Here is a 21472-nt window from a genome sequence, read left to right as displayed (position 1 = left end):
AAAGACTCTAAAACATGAAGCTTGTAGGTAAAGTTTATATGAACTGGAGAATTGAAATATTGCTTAGCTTATTACAGTGTGAGTTTATACAACAGTATTTTAAACAGCGTCAGGCATATTTTGATAGTCCAACAGCTTGTGTGTGTGCATACTCATAGAAGTTGAAACTATTTTTTGGTAGTAACCGCAATCAGAATTTAAAGACAATTTTTATTAATATGTTTCTTTACGTTCATTTAATCTCTAAGAACTAAATTCAGACTTTGCTCTCAAAATGTATTATTGTTCAGTGCCAATAAAACACTTCAGTATTATGAGTTCTGACAAAGAGAACATTTGATAAAATAAAAAACCATGGTATCTACCCCTGCATGCATTTTTCTAACTGAAATTATCCTGCTTTTACGTGGAAGAAGTGGCTTTGCGATATGCACACAAAAAAAAATACTGTTTTAGCAGTCATGCTGTTTGTGTGAATAAAAGTATATGTAATACGTACAATTTATAATGGAATCCAACAGGAACAGGTTGTACCATTCTCTCGGTCCGGGGACAAGAGTGTCACGAAATGGCTATCGAGGCCACATGAAGGCCAGCAGGTACAATCCCCACTGCACGCAGAGGTGTCAAACTTTCCCTCTGGTGTTGGTGATTTGGTTTGGTTTAATAATTAAGTGGGTGTTTTCTGATGTTATCTTCCTAACTTACATGTCAAAATAAAGGTAGAGACCTTTTTCTTCAGACTTAAAGCTTTCCTTTCCTGTGACTTAATCTGTATCACCATAAGGGTTTTTGTTCATTCTGGTCTGCAAATCCAAATTCTGAACCATTGGATCTTCATATCAAGGCTTAAAGATGTTTTACCAGAGGTAGCTTTTTAACTGCCTGCCACTCTGTAGCAGTGTTGGTAGTTCTCTTGTGGACAACAAAGCTGCTTCTTATGCTGATGGGTGGCATTCAAGATATTTTCTTTGTTGGCAGTTCTGTATTGAATTTCTTTTTCCCTGTCCCTTGAAAGCAGATATGTGGCTAAAATGAGTAATGCATTAAAATTGCCCCAAATTTAGTATAATATAGTATTATTGCAAGCTGACAGAGTAATATATCTGATTATTCTCATTAATTAAAACATAAATGCTGTCTCCAGCTCTGTGGCACTGTAGTTGGGAAAGAGATGGCCATTAACTATGAAACTTTTTTCATGTTAAGAAGTAATCATTGTCTCCCTAAATTAAATTCATGTTCACATCTATCAATGTCCAAAATTGTCTCCATATCATCATTCTCAGTAGGTGCTGCAATGAAAATACTTGTCAGATTTCCAATTTACTTTGAATCTTCATGAACGTTAGGATGGATGAAACAGCAAATCCTGGCTTACTTCAAAACAAGTTTTAGGCGCTGTTCAATTTCTTGGCAATTTAGTTATATGCGTTGATTGACATTTACTGAAATGATTTCGGTTGTAATTTTTTTCCAATTTTTTTTGTGTTTTGTAAGCCAGGCAGCTTTGTAATTTTAATAAAGCTGAGGGTTTTTTTTCTATTCACAGTGCTGTACCTGGCATTTGTTTTGGCCCATTGCTCTTAGGTCCCACATAGGATAGATGATTAATAAAGCACCAGATGCATTAAAACACCTTAAAGCTGTGGTTTGGGTTTCTATTCTTTATTGCTGCTCCTGCCCACTCTTCTTGCTTTCAGATATTTTAAAAATTGTGCATGTTTGAGTATGCTTTGTTTTTGATGTGGTGATGATTCTAGTGTTTCTAACCAAAAAATACTCAAATCTTTCTTGCAAGGGCTGAAGGACAGGTTTTAACACATACAGCAACTGTATGAATGTACTTCAACTGTTTCGTTTTTAAAATTAATTGTTCTTGTATTTCGGTTGTGTCTTTTAATTCTTTTAATTAAGGATTACCTGCTTGGCTAATTAATTTTTCTGATCACTTTTGCTTGTGAGTGTAAATTCCACAACAGCAATTCCTTGTAACAGCCAAAGTCTTTTTCCACATCAAAGTCCAATAAATAAAAAGTTGACATTTCTAAATTAAAATACAGATGTTTGCATTAGTTTGTGGTAATGATTGGAAAACTACTTTAGGAAAAATACTTTTTCACGCAAATCTTCACATGCTCCTTTCAGCTCACTAGAATCTGAAGATTTGGCTGTTCATTTGTATCCAGGAGCAGTTACTATTCAAGGTGTTCTCAGGAGGAAGACTTTGTTGAAAGAAGGCAAAAAACCTACAGTAAGATTTTTAATTCATTTTCTCATCTTCCTTTGCCCGGTTATAAATACAGTAAAATGGCATTGTGCAACTAATTCAGGTGTCCAAGACCACCTCTGCCTGGCTGAGTAAGGCTTAGGGTCACTGCTCGAGTTTGCATTCTTCTGTTTGGTGGATTTATGCGGTATATTAGGCTATACCCATAATCTAAAGAGTAGAAGAGAAGTGCAATGCTACACAAAATTTCTTACAATTACTGATAACTTTAAAAGAGAGGAACATGTTTTGTCTTTCTGAATGTTAAGAACAGTAAGTGAATCCTATGAATTTATCAATAAGTAATAACCCTTATCATTTGCAATGCTTGGTGATGAATTATAAATCAAAATACATATTCATGACAATGGGAGATACCTTATGACAGTACATAAAATGTAAAAGGGACAAATGTACTCTTACCTCAGCAAAGTGTTCAACAAGGGTTGCAGAAAGTATAGAGTAACATGCAGAAAAATTTTCTCAGATTAGTGAGGAAAGGAACATATTCTTTCCACTTTCTAGATTTTTAATGCATTCATAGGCTCACACAAATAACTAGAAACACCATCTTTGGAAACATGGCTGATGGTTTGGCTGGGCTGTTAGTGCTGTCACTTTTTTGCAGGATGATGCCTGTTATTTTAAGGCTTGATATTATGAAACATTTATCCATTGCCCTTTTTGGTTTTTGTCTTGTCTCTTTAGGTAGCATCTTGGACGAAATACTGGGTAGCACTGTGTGGAACCCAACTCTTTTACTACGCTGCAAAATCTCTGAAGGCTACGGAGAGAAAACATGTATGCAAACCAGGCATATTCCAGTCTCATCTGCCAAAATTAAAATGTGATTTCCTGATGTAAACACTGAGAATAGTTCAGGATTTGCATGATTTCTAGTCAGCATTATCCTGTCTTCCAGTCAGTCAGTCACCTCATAGGGATATGCCCTAATGGAAATATCATGCACGTTCATACACTACACCAAGAACATCTGCTTTACATATGCCATGGGTCTCTTTGAATTTGTTGGTCTGTAAGGAAGGGAACTATGTCATTGGGTTTGTCTGCTTTTCTAAGGTAGAAGTCATATCTTTTGATGATCTCTGAGGCTTGCAATAGTTTGTTGCTACTTGAAATCCAAACAAGCATTGATGTGAAAAGACTGAAAAGTCACCACATTACATGTACAGATTTCGTATATGTGGTAAAATTAGACTCCTCTCTTTTTAATCCCGCTAAATACAACAGAGTACAAAACATTTCATGTGTTAAGCAGAGCGCTAGCATATCTCGTGATGCTGGCTTTCCTTTTATTAGCTGCAACTTTATTTGAAAGGAGCTAAAAATACTTTGCTTATGTGGGGAAGCAGTAAAAGGATTTTCTGTAGATGTTCCAGGGATGTTATGATGTCCATAGTTCCTGTTTTCACTGGTTAATTATAATGGAAGAGGTGCTGCCAGAGATTCTGTTAAGAAAATGGGTAAGATTTAAGATACTTGGATCTTTTTTTGAGGTCATTTGCTACTCAGAACCATTACTTATAGTTGCCTTGGCCAGTGTTCTATTTTAATTTATGACAGCTGTCACTGGAAAACATTTGCTTTGCATAAAGCTTATGTAATTGACCAAACTGAGATGTGCTTCTAGAATCCCTGTAAGGGGACTATCTTATTTCTTTTTGGTTAAAAAAATGCTATTTTCTTACAAAATTTTTATGTTCAGAGGGTAGAGATTTGAAGCATAAGATTTCTGAATGGGATGCTCCTGGATACTGGAATTTTCTGTGTGGAAAGTTGGTGTGTAATATTGTCTTAATCTACAAAAAAAAAAAAGAGTATTTGCCACTTTTATTGAAAGCAGTTCATTAGGAAACAGTATTCTGATACTCAAAGTAGTTTAATAATAGCTAATTATTTGTAGAAATATTTGCATCTTTCCTTTGTCATCCATCTGCCCCACCCCTACTAGCTTTGATTGCTTAGGTGAAACCAAAACACATCCTACACTGTTTGTCTTGCCAGGTAGGACAATACTAGCCCATACCAAAGGCCTTTTGGCCAGGCATCCTGTCTCCTGGGTGTCTTTAGAGAAGTGTACGTGTTTGGATGCATTTGCCTCCAGTATCACTGAAAATGTTATGGAAGGAGTCTGTCTCATTAAAAGTAGAGGTAGTTGGAAAGAACAGACTTGTAAACAGTTATGAGCAGAAATGCAAAGTATTAAAGCAAAAGAAAGAAGCAAGAGTGAACTTGTACTGGTGTTATGTGACTAACAGTTGCTTGTTTTTTCTGGAATCATTGAGAAACAGAAAAGCAATTTTTTGTAATGTCGACTTTATGCTCCTGTTACTGATGCCTTCAGGCTTTATGCCAAAATTGCATTTTGTTTTCTTTTAAGAATAGACTATTCATTCGTAAGTCTCTCTTGTCCACTGTCTGAATAGGTACAAATATGGTAAAGTCTTCCATCATTCAAACTTTGACAATCAGTAGCTTTTTCAGTATTGTAAAAAATACTTTAAAACAATCTAAATAACATATGGGTTTAGAGAACTTGGAAAAATTGCATAGCTGGTAATTTTGTTGTTTGGAAATTAAGTTTATTGAATGTTTATGTAGTCCATTTGTTATACATTTCCTTCAGAATAACAGCTTTAATCATTGAAATGGTCTTGCCCTTTCTTTAGGAAAAGTAAATGAAGTAAAAAGGTAACAAATGTAAACATTCAAGTCTGGTATCTGGTCCTCTCGAGTCTCTGTTACTGCAAAAAGCTTTACCTTTGTCTTGAAATGCAGTTATATCCATTAAGAATGCTCTTTCAAAAATTATTTTCTGAACCTATTGAATTGATTTTTAATATTCCAAGTCACTGATGTGTTGTGATACCTACAACAACTAAACTACTAGTGAACAGATACTAGTGCCTACGAAACTGAAATCTTCTGTCATCCTTATGTTCTTGTGTTTTATTTGTCCACGAATGTGCCAAGGGGCCAGTAAGAAAGTTTGCAGATAGAGACTAGGAGACATTCAAGTTCATAATGCTGGCAGGATTACCCATCATCATCAGAAGCCTGCCAGCACTGTGGCTTGCAAATTACTGAGTGGAGTTTGAGCAACGCAGTTCCCAGGAGAGGGAAATGGAGGAGTGGTAGTAAAAGGCAGTGACTGCTAGAGCAGATTTTTTTTGTTTATCAGTTGGCTCTATGAAATTGGACTGAACTATCCAATGCAACCTTGGGTTTGTCAGTACACAGATGATGCCTTGCTTTTAGCTTTTTAGGGCAGCGAACATATTTTGATTTGTTTGTGAATACAAAGCATCTTATGAAGCTCAGGTCTCCGATGTGGTTTCCCAGGTACAGTTATGGCTAAAATAATATAATGCCTATAAGCTACAGTTTGGATTGTCTTCTATTTAAACAAATAGTTCCCAGTGAATGCACACATACTTCTGCTGCGAAGATTATTATAATGCAGAGTATACTCTTTATGCTGAAATTAAGATGGAAAATAACCTAGTAACTGCTGTGGGAGACAGAGGCTTGGGTAACAGGCCAAGAGGCTCCAGTTTATTAAACAGCTTGGTAATAGGTGGTCACTAACTTTGTTCAGCTAGTCTACCTGTGTTGTACTTTTAGCCTAGCTATTGATGGCTTAGGTTTCCATCCGTTTCCCTACAGTGTTACATAAAGCCTCAGCTTTTGTTCTGGAGTCTGTGAAGATGGCTTATAAAGTGTCATGCTTCAATTCCCAGTTGGTTACATTTTCAGAAAGAAAGTTAAGAGAGTAAACTGTAGGCGGTCAGCTATCTGTAGATAGCTAGCACATGAGTATACGTTCACTGTACAAATACTGTCCAGTGATATTCCAAAGAGGTCCATTCTGCAAAATTAAGAGATTTGAGGCTAGATCTAGGTTTGTTTTGTTACTGTCCAGATTAAATGGATTAAAACATTGATGCTATCTCCTTTTGAGACAGGTTTCTTTTTCAAAGATTGATACATTTGAGATTTGCCTAGGTAAAATATTCTAAGCATCTTCTGGAGCCATGCAAACATCTGTCTTTTCAGCTTCCTTTCTCAAGGCCTCTGTGACATGGAAAGGCATGCTTGCAACAAAAAAAGTCAGTCTGCTATATAAAGTTTCCTGGCTAGAGCTCTCATGGTAACTGTGTCTTGATTACAGGCATGCTTTTGACCGTTCTGCTGCTGCTCTTGCTTCAGGCAGCTGAGACTGAGGACTTGGAATGTGCCGACGCTCAGAGCGCTTCCAGGCTTATAATAGCCAACCTCTTTGGAAAATTACCTCATAAAAATCCTAATGTAATCCAGCAAAAAGGGCAAGATATCTCCTCCCTTTTAGACACTAGCAAGCTCGCTTTTCTTCTCATGGCTGTGGTCAAAGGAGGGCATCCAGTATAGTGTGTATTGTAGATGTGAATCTAGTCCAGAGGAAGAGGATGCTGTAGATACCTGGATATGACAGACTTTCTTGTGCTGCATCTACTAAGAAAGACTACTAAATATAATGAGCTTTATGTTTTAAATAGTGAACAGGTTTCAGTTACTACGACAGTAACAGAAAATGTTACTACGTCTGTAGTGAGCACGTGAACTTCAGAGCCGAGAGATGCGGTACAGGAGAATCTGAGAGGAATGTGTGTAGAATGCTTAAGGTTTTATCTCGTATGCTGAAATGGTACCCACAAACATGTGATAAAATTAGCACTTGCACACCTTCAGAAAAACACAATAGTAAAAATTGCCAACTTAAAATTCATCTTAAAGAAAGCATTCACCCTGAAATGTGAATGCACCCATAAAACAACTGTTTATAGTGATTGGTCTGGAAGAATCTTACCAATTTTTGCGACAACATAGCATTCATGAGAGATTTTTCTGTATTTATAGGTACTTGGAAAAGCAGCAGACTTTTTGAAGCTTCATGCTCAGGCATAAACCCTTGTTCATTCCAAGCCTTCCACTGCATGTTATATTCAGAATTAGACCCTTTTACTGGCATTCTAGAAAACTTGGTAGTTGTTGTGCAGGCACTTTCACTGAAACACCCTGATAAAGAACGCTGTCATTCTAGGAAGTGTGTTCAGTCACTGAGAAAATGATTTGAGTATTAGAAAGCTGTAAAATCTCAACAGGAGATGATGAGGAGGAGGAGATTTGTAGTTGCCAAAAGGTTGGAGTGAAAAGTCTGTTCATAGATTAATTCAGAGTTTTTGATTCAAAGATTTATGTATAAACGCCTTTGAGCTCAGAACAACAACCACCAAAAAATTTAGTTATGTGAAGCCTAGCACCAGAGCTGTGTAGTTCTTGATGTGTATAATAAGTGTCATTCCAGTGGCCTGTATAAAAAAAGGAAAGAGGAACCAGGAACATTAAATTACAATGAAGCTTTCATTCCCTTCATGTTAACAAAGCAGACTTGCTGTTAGCAAGGCTCTGTGCATCAGTGGAGAATGAACTGCCCTGGGGGACTATGTAAACGTGGAATACAAATCCAGCCGTGCACAGGGATGGAAAACTGACATGTGTTTTAAGTGATGACGGATTGATGCTGGCAGGAAACACTTCCCTTGTGTGGAGCTTTTTACTTTTCAGAGAAGTACTGGGATTAACTACTTGTTTTGAGTAAAATGAAAAAACAAGCAAGCTCTAGCAGTTTTGATTGCATGGTAATTTCACATATTGTATACCTACTGTTATGAAATACAACTAAGGAGAGTACAGTTGTGCTATTTTCATGAAACTAGAAATGAGTGCAGTTCAAGAGGTGCGTTGTCAATCTGTAACCTATTAAAAACTGCTTTGTGACTCAAATTTTCACCTCTGTGAAAATGACCCATTAATCCTTTGTAGCGCTACTTGGAAATTTCCATTTCTCAGGTCCCTTTTAAGTGTAAGCTTTGTCATCTTATTTTTTGAGGCAGTGTCTTCAGTGGGTCTGTAGCAAGTCCTGAATATATACTTCCTTTTTTTTATTTTTAAGAACTCATGAGCTACATCTTTATTTTATTTCCTTTCCCTGTCCTTATTCTGTATTTCAGATAAAATTCCTTAACATTTTTCATTACTGACTGGAATCTTCAAAGAAATTTTAGTTTCTCTTTAGAAAGAAGTTATGTTACCTGGCTCTCACTGTAATGAAATGTTATCTAATAGAGCTTTATCATTTACTTTGTCTTCTGATGAAGTGTAACCAAATCTGTCCCCCTCCCAAAGGCAGTATTGTTACTTAACTTTAGAATATGCATTTCTACAGGTTTTATGAATGGTTTTATGCATTGCAATATCAAAAAAAGGGCATCTATTTTGAAGCTTGTCAGACAGGTCTTACCTAAGAACAGTCATCATCACTTTTGTGCTTAAGCTATCTGTACAAGCATCCCTTCATTTTTCCAAGCTTTTATATTTCCACTGAAGTTACATAAATGTCAGCTGAACATGACTGGTAGGAACTTGTGATGGAATGGTTCCTGCAAGTGTAACTATAGCAACTTAGAGGGCAGTACACAGATGATGCACTCAAAAGTTTGTAAGATACAGAGAGACTGAACTTGGAATTATTTTGAACTCAGTTAAAATATTTTTGTTTAAAATACTGGTCTAACACTTGTTCACCTAAAGTTCTAATGTATTTTAAACCTCAGTTTAAAACATAGCCTGTTGCAGAAGTCCCAGACAGATAAACTTACCTAGACATTCAAGGTCTCCAGTTATCTATAATACAATTCTATAATAGAATCACTGGCTTTAGACTTGAAGAATTTTATTTATAAAGTAATTATGTTCCCTTATAGAGAATATTCTTATAAACTCTTACTTTGCTTGTGATACCCTGAAACTTATTAGCAGTAATGTTTCCTTTTGCTGAACCAGAGTTCTAGATTTGTAATGGTAAAGCAGTATTTCTAAGACTAAACAAAAGACACTTGATGCTTAATGTTGTAAATCTTCTATGCGGTATTAGTATGAGGGTTAAAAGTATTCTAGAACTATAAATTCATTTGAATGACTTAAAACATCCCTGAGTTTTTCAGCTTTATCATTTCTAATAATGTAATTAAAGAGAGGTCAAAATTACTGTGCTAATAAAGAGGTTAGAATAGGGATTTCACAAGACAGGAGGAAAACATATCTGATAAAGACCAGCGTACAGCAGAGTTGGACCTTCTGGGCAGAGGGTGAGAGTGCTAGGATTGATGAAGAAGTCTGTTCAACCTATAAATGTGGGAAGATGAGATCTGGCAACAAAAGACTTGAAAGAAACTGAATGAATTAGGTATTGGGGAGTGAATGGGACTGTCTGAGCAAGTAATGAGAGGTGACTTGTGAAATGAGTTGAAAATGAGTTGGATTTAATGGACATGTAGCCTGATACTGAGAGGAGAAGCCTGTGAAGCAGAAAATAATACTGACCAGGTCAATGAAAAGGAGAGTGGGACCAAGGAGCTGTCAAGAGAGGGACTAATGTAACACAGACAGGTATTGTCTTTAGAAGAGGCCTAAGTTATGTGTCTGTGTAACATCTTTAATAGGAAAACCCCATTGTTTTAAACTTCTTGTTGATAGATGAGCATGTTTATTGAATCTATGCCCTCGTTGGTTCCATTTCATTCATTGGGTCATAATATTTATTTACACAGTTGTGTTATCTAGCCCACAGGACTTGTTATGTGTAATTACAGACTATTATAATAACGAATGCATTTTAACTTCAAATAATTATGGCACAGACAAGTTTAATTCTTCTGTTTGTTAACAGTGGAGAGAGAAGCTTTGAATTACTTATTGCACCTTTTTGAACTATAGTATTCATACATATGTGCAGTAATGTGGTGAGGAACGCTGTTGTATTCATACTGTGCAGTTTTAGATGTCAGTTGACACATTTTAGAAGACTGATATTCCTTTTAATTTGTTTTGAATATCATTCATCGTGGCAAGTTCCGTTGTTACTAATTCCATATAAAATTCATAAACTTTCTTAATTTTATGGAGTGTTATGTTTCCTTTGAAGTTGTTCTGTGTCTTTAACAGTGTCACTGAGAAGAACTCCCCTTTTGAATACTTGGTCTGTACAGTGCAGTCAGTCGGGCTGAAGCTTCTTGTTTTACTTTAGTTTACATCTCTGCTTGTATTTTCAGTTTAAATCCACACCGAGTAAGAACGTGTCAGTGGTGGGCTGGATGGTGATGATGGCAGATGACCCTGAGCATCCAGATCTCTTCTTATTGACTGATTCTGAGAAGGGTGAGCAATGCTAGCACTAAGAGTGCAGCAATTCCCAGAATAAATATTTGCTTTGCTGAGGTATTCGTAAGCAACTGGATGAAACTGGAAGCACGTTACCTTTTACTTATTCAGATGCTCTCCAACATGTTGTATTTGTCTTTCAAATGCTATGGGAACAGTTGTCCATGGAGAATCCTTAGAGTCTTCATTAAGTTCTAAGCACTCTCCAAACTCTTAACAACTCCAGTTGTGATTTTTATTGGAAGTATTCATCTGCATTCTTTTAAACTATGTTTAGACCACTCACAGGCATTTTTCACATATGTGAAAATGTAAGTAACAATTAAAAAAAAAAGCAATATTCAGCTAACACTGGGTGCTGGACCAGTCCCCTCTACAAATGAAAAACAAAACCCAAACGATCTGTTCAAATGTAGCGCTATTATCAGGGGAAGAAAACCTAAGGCATCTTGACTGTTTTGCAGAGAAGCCTTGATTTCCCTTACGCCAGCATAGTGCCCTGGTTTCGGTTTAAATTTGTGAAGAAATTGTTACTTTCGCATAGCAGTTCAAACTATGCAGAAAGAGCATCATTAGAAGTTCTGATGACGAAGCTTAGCATCATTCATTGCTTTGTCTACTTCAGTTCTTAGTACGTTTTATTTCTGAGCATCTGTTCTAGCACCGCTGATATGTGGTGTAAATTATGAATGCTTGTCAACTTAAACTCAGCAACAGCAACCTGAAATGTTTTTGTAATACATGACTTTTCTGAACCCAAGCAAGCACTGTATAACAACCAGATACTGAAAATACTAGTCTGAAATGCATCAGTATGTTTAGGAACAATTTTCTAATATTTTCAAATTTAGCTTTCTAGAGTGTATTTCAGTGCTATCTTGCACTTCATTAAAAAAATATTAAGTGATATAATCAAATTGCAATAATGGCAATGAACTAAAAGATATTTGTTGTATGGTTCCAAGAAATCTTTTGTTCTTTGCTAGTTGACACTGGTGTTAGTTGAAATCTAGACTGCTGGAAGGGAAGACAGGAAAGCTGAAACTTCTCTTACACTAGGTCAAATAATTAAGTTGCTCCTGTGCCAGACAAAGTGTGAAGTTATATGAACCTTCTGCTATTGAATTTTTTCATGTTGTTTTAATTTAGAATTATTTGAATATGGGTAGGATTCAAATATATAGTATGTTTTGTGTTTATCAGCTTTTTCTCTACCTTTCTCTTAGGAAATTCATATAAATTTCAAGCTGGAAACAGAACGAATGCCATGCTGTGGTTTAAACACCTGAGTGCTGCCTGCCAAAGCAACAGACAACAGGTGAGAGCAAGAAGTTTGTAAAGGAGTATGAGCTGTTAAGAGCTCAGAATTGACAGGTCTTTAAGATGACCGGCTGTAGCTGATGGCTTTGTATGAAGGACGATTTACTCTGAGCTGCCTGTACATCTATTTCACATGCTAATTGATTTGCCTTAGCTTTCCTGTTTGTCCCTTTGCAAATAAGTCCTCAGAGCTTCTGTGGTAATGAAGAAAGATTTAGGGCTGTCTTGGGGCTAAGTTAAAGGAATTGGGAAAATTGAAGGAATGCTCTAAAAGATCTGTCCCCGTGGCAGTATTTTTGTCATTGTCTATTTTAAAAAGGTTATTTTACAGTTATATAGAACGCTGCAAACTGTAACATAAAATACCAGTTCCAGATAACTCTTCCATAGTGCCATTTTGTCACATCTTGGGCATACATGTTTTCTGTTGTTAGTATTAAAGGTGCATTAAAGTGTATTAAAAAAATAGTTTAGTCCTAGGTACCTTTGACAGACTTTGAAAGCAAAGGTAGAGTTTTCCATTAATCAAAAAAGAAAAGACCACTCCAACGTCTATTAAGTTCGGTTCCCGTATAAATTCTTACTGTTTTTCATCAGCAAAATCCTTTTTAAGTTACCACTTTGTCTACCTTTTCCTTTGCACATTTGTTTATGGAGTTCCCAGAGCAAAAGTATTTTAAGGGGAAACAAAAGGACCTTTCCACATCCTTTTGTGCTTTCTTGTTCAATTCTCCTTCTGAGAGAAATCTAAGGAGTAAGGAGGGTTGCAGAAGCTCCCATGAAAGTTTTTAGGACAGTGCAGAGAGGAAATTGTGTTACTGGCTGAAGAATGTGAGAATAGTAGCAAATAGTGGCAAAGAGTTTGCAAGAAAAGTGGTGACTTCAGGCAAGCCTGAAAACTGCCCTCCAAGGACAGCTTTTATTCAATAAGGCTTAACAATACTGTTTAATGCACACTTGTTTAAAGCATTCAGCTCCTAACTTGTGCAAAAGCAGCATGCGTAAGGATCTTGGCAGGGCCTCCTGTGGAAAATATGACAGCAAAGTGAAGATAAGTGTAGGAGATTTTAAAAGGGGGGGGCGGGGGGGAAAGAGGGGAGGATTAACGAACAAAACCTACCACTAAAAGGCCCAAGCACCCGCTACCATAATTTGTTGCGTATTTTCAGTTTTCTGACGTGTGTAGTTGTGCTAGATGGGTTCTTGCAGCATAGTTGTTCCCATAGAAGAAACAGTGCTTCACACAAACATTAGGTTATAAAGGTTGGTTTACCAAATGAGTAAAAAAATAGCCTGTAAATTTTTTCTCTTGATCATGATTTGACTCCTGAGCAGTGCTTTCTCTGGAGAGGAGATGCCTTATGGTACTGTTTAGAATGGAAGATCTAGTTTTCTTGTTAACAGTATGACCAGTTAAGAAAGATTGGACGTTTAAAAGTGCTTTTGATATTGACCACTACCCAGATGAATAATATTGAGAACTATTTGAATAAATATTATTTTTAATTTTAATGGTGGAACTTTAGCCCAGTTCGTCTTTCTTGATTCTACAGGTAAATGGTAAATGCAAAACAAAAAATGCTTGCTTCAAATCTGACCAGACTGGGTATTTTTTGACAGTCATCAGGAATGTGGTGGCTCTTTAATAATCTGAGTAAACAGGAAATGTTGCTGTCACACAAATTCCTGATGGGGAGAAAATGGGGATATAAACTGATGTTATGCAAACTAGCTTTAATGTTCACGAAAGAGAGTGGTCTGCAGCAGGCATTCAGGTGTCCTAAGGGAAAAGCCCAGGCAAGTGTTTATGCCTTGTTTTTATTAATTAGTCTTAAAAATACTAGAGGGCCTACATCAATCACTGACCTGTGTGCCAAGAATTCTCTAGCTGGGACTCAAGTGAGAAAGTTCTGCTTGTGTAGTTTGGTGCTGATATTTATCATGTTAAGGTTGTTTTGCTGACAACTTAAGTCTTAAATGTCATCAAAATTTTTAAGATCTATGGACATATAATAAAATTATAAACCATGCAGCAGTTTAATACTTTGGTTATACCTGGGTTTTCTACAGCTCTAAGTATAGTTGTACTGCTGAATGATAGTTGTATTCCTCCTCCTCCTTTTTTTGAGACAGAATTAGCGTTAATGATGTGCATTTAAACAGGTGGACAGCCTGTCAAACAGTGGAATGCAAGTAGCTACTACCCAAAGTAAAACCTGCTATCACTTATGTTTTTGTTTTCAGGTTCCTGCCAACTTGATGACCTTTGAATAATAGGCTAATTCAAAACAAAAAAAGAACAGTTTGAACCATCTCATAATTGAGAAAGAGGTCCTGATGAAAAATGTGCCAGCTGTATTCTGTGCCAGAACAGAGCCTGTCAACTTGATCTCTGAACTCTGGAGCCCTGAACAAAACCACTAATGGTTGGGGAGTAGAGTCCCCCAAATTAAAAATGGAGTTGCAACATGAATTGCCATGGACCATGCTTCGTTATATTCTCTGAACTGACCTGTGGAAACCACTGCCTTAAAGAGTGAAAGGAAAAACAACATGAAACACCAAATAGTGTGTGTGAAAATTCTGGCGGTGCTGTGCTTGAGTTAATAGATTGTAGCTAGTTTGAGTTTCTTTTAACTTTATACTAATTTTGAAAATAACTCACCTTTTTAGGCATTCTTAAGAAAACAAGTAAGAGTTGTATCAAAAGCTATGTATAAACTGGGAAAAAGAGGTACTACATGTTCTAGAGATGTTTAGACTACACCAGGAGTTCTTGATGGGAGCTTGTCCCAGGCACACTTAACCTGGAGCAATGTTATTTCTCTCAGACCTACAAGTATAAGCAATGTAACAACTGCCAGTTTAAAATAACAGTAAGCTTGCAAACCTTAGTACTGTATGGGAGCCATATTCCCTACGAGTGGCACAAAGGCTGAGCACTTACACACCAAAAATTTTTTTGGTACGTTATTACCTAATTCCTGGTTAAAAAGATAGTTCACATGTTTTGGGTGGTCAGTGTGTGTGTGTGTGTGTAAGAGACAAAACTGAAAGCACTGTTGGGTCAGAACTGAGTGTTTTCTTCCCGTTTGTTTCTACACCTGTCACTCTCCTACATACAGAGGCTGAATGACAAAAAAAAAAAAAAACACCACCTGGGTATAGCTCATTGAGACATTTTACTTCTCTGGATATCTGTTAATTATTAATTAGGGACCACTGGTAGTGTATGGTGTTTCATAATATCACTTAGATCTCCATTTTAAAAAGATAGAGGCACAATTTCAAGCTTTCATGTTCTCATTTGGCAATAATTTATTTTAGCATCTGTCTTGGTCGAATAGTTGACATTGTGTGGTATTGATGACATGGCCTAAAGCAGACCTTACATACAGAAGCGCTTTTGATCTTCAGGCAAGTAATTAATTTATCAGAAGGTAGGATAACCTAAGGAGAGTAAAGGTGTGGGACAATCAGAATTCCATCCTTGACAGGAATAATTCTTGGTCACTAAAATTATATACAGAGAAAAACATTATGGTTGTAAAAAGGGAGCCATGCTTTATATGTGTGTTTTATGCGTAAGACTTTTTGATTCTTGCTTTATTTGGGTTTCCTTGACGTCACCTAGATATAGTTCCCTGGATGATTAGTCTTTCTTTCATCGTCAAAAATATGATCTTTGTAAAGCAAGGGAACATTGTCCAAAATATGACTCCGATATCAGAACTTTGAAGTCTGTGAAAAAGTAGTTAACTGTTCCATTGACATTGTGCTTTAGTGTCCGTAAATACGCTTGCAGATTCCACTGTGAATACTCCTTTTTAAAAAGAAATAAGCTACCTACCAGTCTGTGGCAGAGTTCTCTGACTATCTAATAAAGGTTTCTACTGGTAGTTATTATTTTGAAAATGTACGGTTTGTTTATTGCATCTGAGTAGAAGCCTATAAATTCACTTTTTGTTTTTTTTTTTCCAGAGTGACATTAATGTCCTAACGGAAATGATTGATTTCTGGGGGGCAAAAAGGAAGGATAATCCAATCTCACAGGAAAAATCCAAAGCAAAACACAAAAACCCCAACCACCTGGTGATATAGAGTGAGGGGTAATAGGCTGGTTTATGTTTCCAAGAATTGTTCTTGTGAATTGGCTCTTGGGAGAAAGAAAACAGTAGAAGGATGCTTCTGTCAGAATTCCACAAGTACCATGGGAATTTGTGTCCCTTCATGATCTTTTTGTTGTTTTGATGTGGAATGAATAGTCTGTTCTGATCCTGAAGTCATGTATTTTGGTAAGGGGTTGCTTGTGCTGAATCCCTCTGCAATTCACACATCTCTCAAGTTTACCCTTGTTGGGTGTATAGTTAAGACAACATCTTCATAGTCAGCAGTGTTACCATAGTAGACTTCGCACAACTTTAGTTCTGTTTTTTCATTTTTAAAAATACTTAATGTATGTTTCTTCTCAACTAAGTGTGTTCTTTTTTAAACATTGTGGATAATAGCCTGTGGGTTTTGAATTTTTAAATAAGCTATTATAGGTTCATTGCAGCATAACTGTATCTGTTCTTCTGTTAGTGAAAGGAAACATGCAGCTGGGAGCCACAGCCTGACATCACACAGCTTTGCTAAAGACAGAGCCAGGTCAGAAGGTGTCTTTTTTTTTTTTTTTCCCCCAGATGTTTTGAGTTAGGTTTTTAGGGTAGGAAGTTGGTGGGGAAAAAACGTTCACAAATCAACATTTAGTGAATCGTTGCTGTTACCAACTTCCATTGCTGACCTCCTACTCTTCCTTGTTTTTTAACTCTCAGATATGCTGTTTTTCATGGAAGAGATTCAATATTGTGAGAGGAGTTTCTTAAAATGTCTAGCCAGAATAACAGGAGTAATTAATGACAACATGAAAAACATTATTAGCACTTGTTACAATGAGTAGTTCAGTACTTTCCTATTGTTTCTCTCCTATTTAGCCGTAGTCCTACAGGGGCAACACAGAAATAGTGAAAGGTGTTGCATATTTTGAGATAAATGGTGCTCAGAATGAGGTGGTGCTTTTGTTCCTTGAGGGAAAGCTGCTTCAGTTAAGCTCTGGAAAAACTCCGACAAGTCAAATACACTGTAAAGAACATAGTAATGTTCTTATTTAAAAAAAGAGGTTTAAAAAATTAAATAATTTAAACCAGTGCTGAGAAAACAATGACAGCAACGATCTGGTGGTATTCAGGTAAGACTGTCATCCAGACGACTTCAGATAGTTTGCAGTTTCTCTTTGGTTTTTATTTTTAATGTATTGTTCTGTATCTTGTTAATAACTGCTGAAATACTTCAGCTAATATTTGTCACTTTATTTCTTAAGGGTTTGATTTTGAAATTAAAAATGCCCCTTAGACTTCCCTGTTTTGGAGGCATATGAGCAAAAAGCATTCAGAGTAGGTCTTCATAGCAAGACTTCACATGTAAATCACCTGCTAACTGCTAACCACTTTTGTTAGCTAAACTAACAGTTTGGGGAAAAGTTGAATAACAAGGAATGTCTGGTTCATGAAATTGGTACAGTACATTAAAAAGATGTAACATTGCACTGGTGGTTGAATACTTACTGCTAACTTCTGTCTCTCTAACTTAATCTGTACTGCTTTTGGCTAGGTTTTTCAAGCCTGACTTCTATTCCAGTGTTCTCAGAAAGCAAATAAGGAGATTTATATTTGAAATATTCTGATAATTTGAGTAAACATAGTTCATCCCAGACACATATTTCATCTTGCAGACATTTCATGCCAGAGAAATATTACTCGGGCCATTATGATTCATTAAGTATTTAGGTGCAAGTTGCAGGCATTAAAACTACAAATACTTAGTCTCATAAGTAATGAATGAGCTTTATCACCCAGCTTTAAAATTCTGTTACTGTTAGCCCTTTTAAATTGGTGTGAAAATCATATCCTACTTAAAGATCTGGAAAGGAAACTACTGTAATGGCAGACGTTATTTGTCCACTCTGCAGCTAGCATATTGAGCAGCCCTTTAGTTAAGCAGATGTTTTAGCCTCCTGCTTGAGGAATTGGTGTCTCTTTTGGGGAATGAGCTGGTTAACTTTTCTCCTCAAAGTACAACTGTAGAGCACTTGAACTTTCACCAAGAAAAGTGTTTATGGGAGTACGCATATTTGAAAACATACTGGGAGTAAAAGAAAGCATAAAAAACCACAGCAGGATTTTTAGTTATCTGTTCCTCACTAGAAGTACATTCATCTAATCTAATTTTTCTTGCCACATCAGCCACCTTTATTTGCATTTATACATTTTCAACAGTAGCCCTTCTCTCTTGGTATCGGACATAAGAAATGTTAAAAGGAAATTTTTTCCTTTCTGACCGAAGTAATTGCATTTTTTTGTGATGCTAAGGCACTCGAGAAGGTGAGATCCCTTTTGATAAAAGGCAAATTAATCTTGTGGTTTTCATGAACTGTCACAAATCTTGTCCAAATCAAGATAAATCAGGGGATGCTGTTTATTCTAGCTCTGTCAGCAGCACTTTCTTCATTCTTTTTTTTTGGTCTTCTAACTCACCAGCATTAGTAGTTCAAATCTTTTCCATGACCATCTGTACTATGCTGCCTGTTACAAGCATCAAAACACCAAGACTGGTATTAAATCACATCAGTTAATTGCTTATTCTTCCTACAAGGACAAGTTTTACAGGTTCTGTTATTATTTAAGTATTGCCCTTTTTCTTAAATTTTTCTTTAAACATGGGTTGTGCATAAGGTGATTTGTCTTGGGAAAGTTGTTAAGAATCTGTATGATTCTTCTAACATATGAGTGGACATTGAATTTGTTTGTAAGGGTTACCCTTTATTTAAAACCATCATTCTCATTTGTAATGCATCAAGAGGAGGGTGAGTGCTTGGATTTAAGGAGGACTTTTTGTCAGTGCCTTATAATTAACTTGAAGACCAATTCCTTTATTTCAGTGTTGAGAGTACCACAATGGCAGACTTGCATACTGTGTCCTTGATGTACCGATGGGTAACATTCTTACAGTCATTGTATTTCTGCAGAAGTTAGTTGTTTTGGTCAGTGTAAAATAGTTGTGGCTTGAGTTGCTTTAGTATTTTTTTTTTCTATATTTGAATAGCCTTTTTTTAGGAAAAATGCAGAGGTATTTGGTAGCTTTGGCTTGTTCAGCTTTTATCAGAAGTAGCTCAGACTTCTTCAAAACTAATTTATTTTTATTTTGGTGTGTCTCTAATAGATTTAGTAGAGGGGAAAAATTGTAAAGGGTAGTCCAAGTCATGGTCTAGACCACATGAACTTAAGAGGCCACATTATTAGAAAGGAGCTTGCTTTTCTTTCTCCCATTTTGATTTAAACATTGAAGAGCATTCTTATGAGAAGATTTATTTCGTATAAGCTTCTTGTTAATGTAAAATCAATGCTACAGCAAAAAATTATTTGGGGAAAGAGAAGGCTTGGATAAATCTTATTCTTCCTTAATATCCTATAAACTCTGTTTTGTGTATTGTATTTCTGGTGCCAACACTATGTAGAGAATACTGCCCTTCACTGAAACAACTGCTAGAGATTGTTTTAGTAGCAAGACTTTATAAGCTTTGAAAGGAGAAACGAAAGAAAGAATGTGTTGTTCTTAAGCAATTAAATATTTGTTTTCCTGGAGCACATCCTTATAAAAACATAGCAGTTTTACTATAGTGTTTATAAATTCAGATGTTGGAAAGGGAAGGATAATTTGAAAATTCTTATGCTTTCTAAGAATCTTCAAAAACAATAGTAGAGTTAGGTCAAAGGAGAAAAGACAAATTACTTAGCCATGCCTGTTGCAGAACACAGCTGGCAAGTTTTCTTGAAGTTACATTGCTAAGAAAATAGGGGTATGAAATGTAATGAAATACAAGTTCTTGCAGATCATGGCATGGTTATGCCTGTAAGCCTGATCTTGCTGTTGAATGACAAAAAGCATCTTAAATATTCCATTTCCTTTGTGTGTTTGGTTTCTCTTTATTTGGGTAGGTTCTGGCCTTCACATGTGTTTCCTGAAGGTATTTCTTAGCATTCCAAAGGTGCTCACAGATGCAACTGAAAAGCAGTATAAATGGATTAAGTGTTGAAATAAAGGGTTCTAGGGTGCCTTGTTTGCAGGCACTTCTAGCTCCTTGTGTACAGGAGCATATCCATTCAAATACTACTGTACTGAAGTGTGAAAAGCACCAGGAAATCATATATATGTTTTGATAATAATCCTGTAAGGACCAGCCATCACTGGAAGGGGGATCAAGGTTGTCATGCAGTAAACACAAGCCATTTTTAATATTACCTGCTGGTGGGAGGCATTATAGGGATGGAGGGATTGCACTATGATCTCACTGAGTGATGTGCAGTTTGGCTGCCCTCTAGCCTTTTTCTTCAACTTTTTTAATATTCATTCTCTGTGTGCGTGTGAAAATTGTGTGTTTGCATAAGCTAGTTTAATTGAAGTACAGGTTTCAAAAATCTTTCCTACTGAAATAAATGATTTAAAAGATGGCCTGTGTGTGAAGTTTTAATTTCTCATTAAAAAATTGCATTGATACTGCAACCAGGTTTTGCAACATGGAATTTGACTATCTTTCAGAATGATGGGGAGATCAGCTAGAATTTTAGTAGTTTTTTTCAATGAACCTCTGAAATGTAGCATGTAAATATACTTTTGTCTGATGGTACAAAAGAAATCCAAAAACTAGCAGGAAGATGCAGTTCGTTGAAGAGGTTTATGTTTGGTTTCAGAGATAGCTCTGTTAAGTTATGTGGATTTTCCCTCCGTGATCAGATTTGTTTCTGTTGTCTCTATACTTACAGATGTGATAAATTTAAACTCACTGATGAAAGCAGTCATCAGGCAGGTTGGTTGGTTCTTAAGGAGGAACTACGTGGAAAGCAGGCTAAAAATGAAGAATGAATGAATAGCATGCAAAGCCTTGTGCTGTGTTAGCTTTTTGTTTCTCTACTTTCTGTGCCGCTTTAATTCTGTTACACCTTACTGAACAGGATCCTTGAGAGAAATGCTGTGGGGTCAGGTTGGGAAATGCTTGTCAGATTGAGCCTTGGTCTCCTTTTTTTTATTTTTTTTTCCCTCCTTAATGGAACAGATCATTTCAAATATATTTACAAAGAGAATGAGTAAAGTAGATTTTTATAACCCCCTTTTTCCAGATTTCTGAGTTTAAAGAAATGCTCTGTGCTCAACAGTATAAAAAGAAATACAGAATTAAATCGGTGGTGATTTCTATTTTCCTTTTTTTGTTCCTTTTCCAAGCTCTTTTTGTTACTCATCAGTTTCTGGCAAACAGATTTTCTGATGAGCTGCTTTATTAACTTGAACGCTGACTCCATGCTCTCAGGCAGGAGCCTGAGGCTGCAAGTTGGGATGCACAGAGTAAAGTGATTCTTGTTTCAGATGCCCCTTCTCGGAAAAGCTTTTTTCTCCCCTGTCTCAAAGTCATCTCCATCTACAACAATGCTGGCGCTCTCCTCTAGCGCCATCATTTACCTGTGACTTCTATCTTTCATATACTTTCTTGCCTTTAAATACTTAAGGGCTGTA

The 21472-nt window shown here is 36.4% G+C and overlaps 1 protein-coding gene across 2 annotated transcripts in view; it reads left to right on the top strand.

Annotated features, from left to right (window-relative positions):
* RALGPS2 (Ral GEF with PH domain and SH3 binding motif 2) overlaps window positions 1–20415 on the top strand; it is a 129504-nt gene extending 109089 nt beyond the window's left edge. Inside the window, exons 18-23 of one of the 2 annotated variants that reach the window (XM_074906967.1) lie at window positions 522–599; window positions 2149–2254; window positions 2978–3070; window positions 10441–10546; window positions 11776–11867; window positions 14114–20415. In XM_074906967.1, the coding sequence (XP_074763068.1) occupies window positions 522–599; window positions 2149–2254; window positions 2978–3070; window positions 10441–10546; window positions 11776–11867; window positions 14114–14143 (505 nt within the window). In that variant the 3' untranslated portion in view covers window positions 14144–20415. The remainder of the gene's footprint in view (window positions 1–521; window positions 600–2148; window positions 2255–2977; window positions 3071–10440; window positions 10547–11775; window positions 11868–14113) is intronic. The other variant, XM_074906968.1, reaches the window with a different exon arrangement.
* Window positions 20416–21472: the final 1057 nt, after the last annotated feature.

This window comes from Athene noctua, chromosome 5 (genome assembly GCF_965140245.1).
Source record: "Athene noctua chromosome 5, bAthNoc1.hap1.1, whole genome shotgun sequence".
NCBI classification, from domain to species: Eukaryota; Metazoa; Chordata; class Aves; order Strigiformes; family Strigidae; genus Athene; species Athene noctua.
This window is presented reverse-complemented; position numbering and strand designations above follow the sequence as displayed.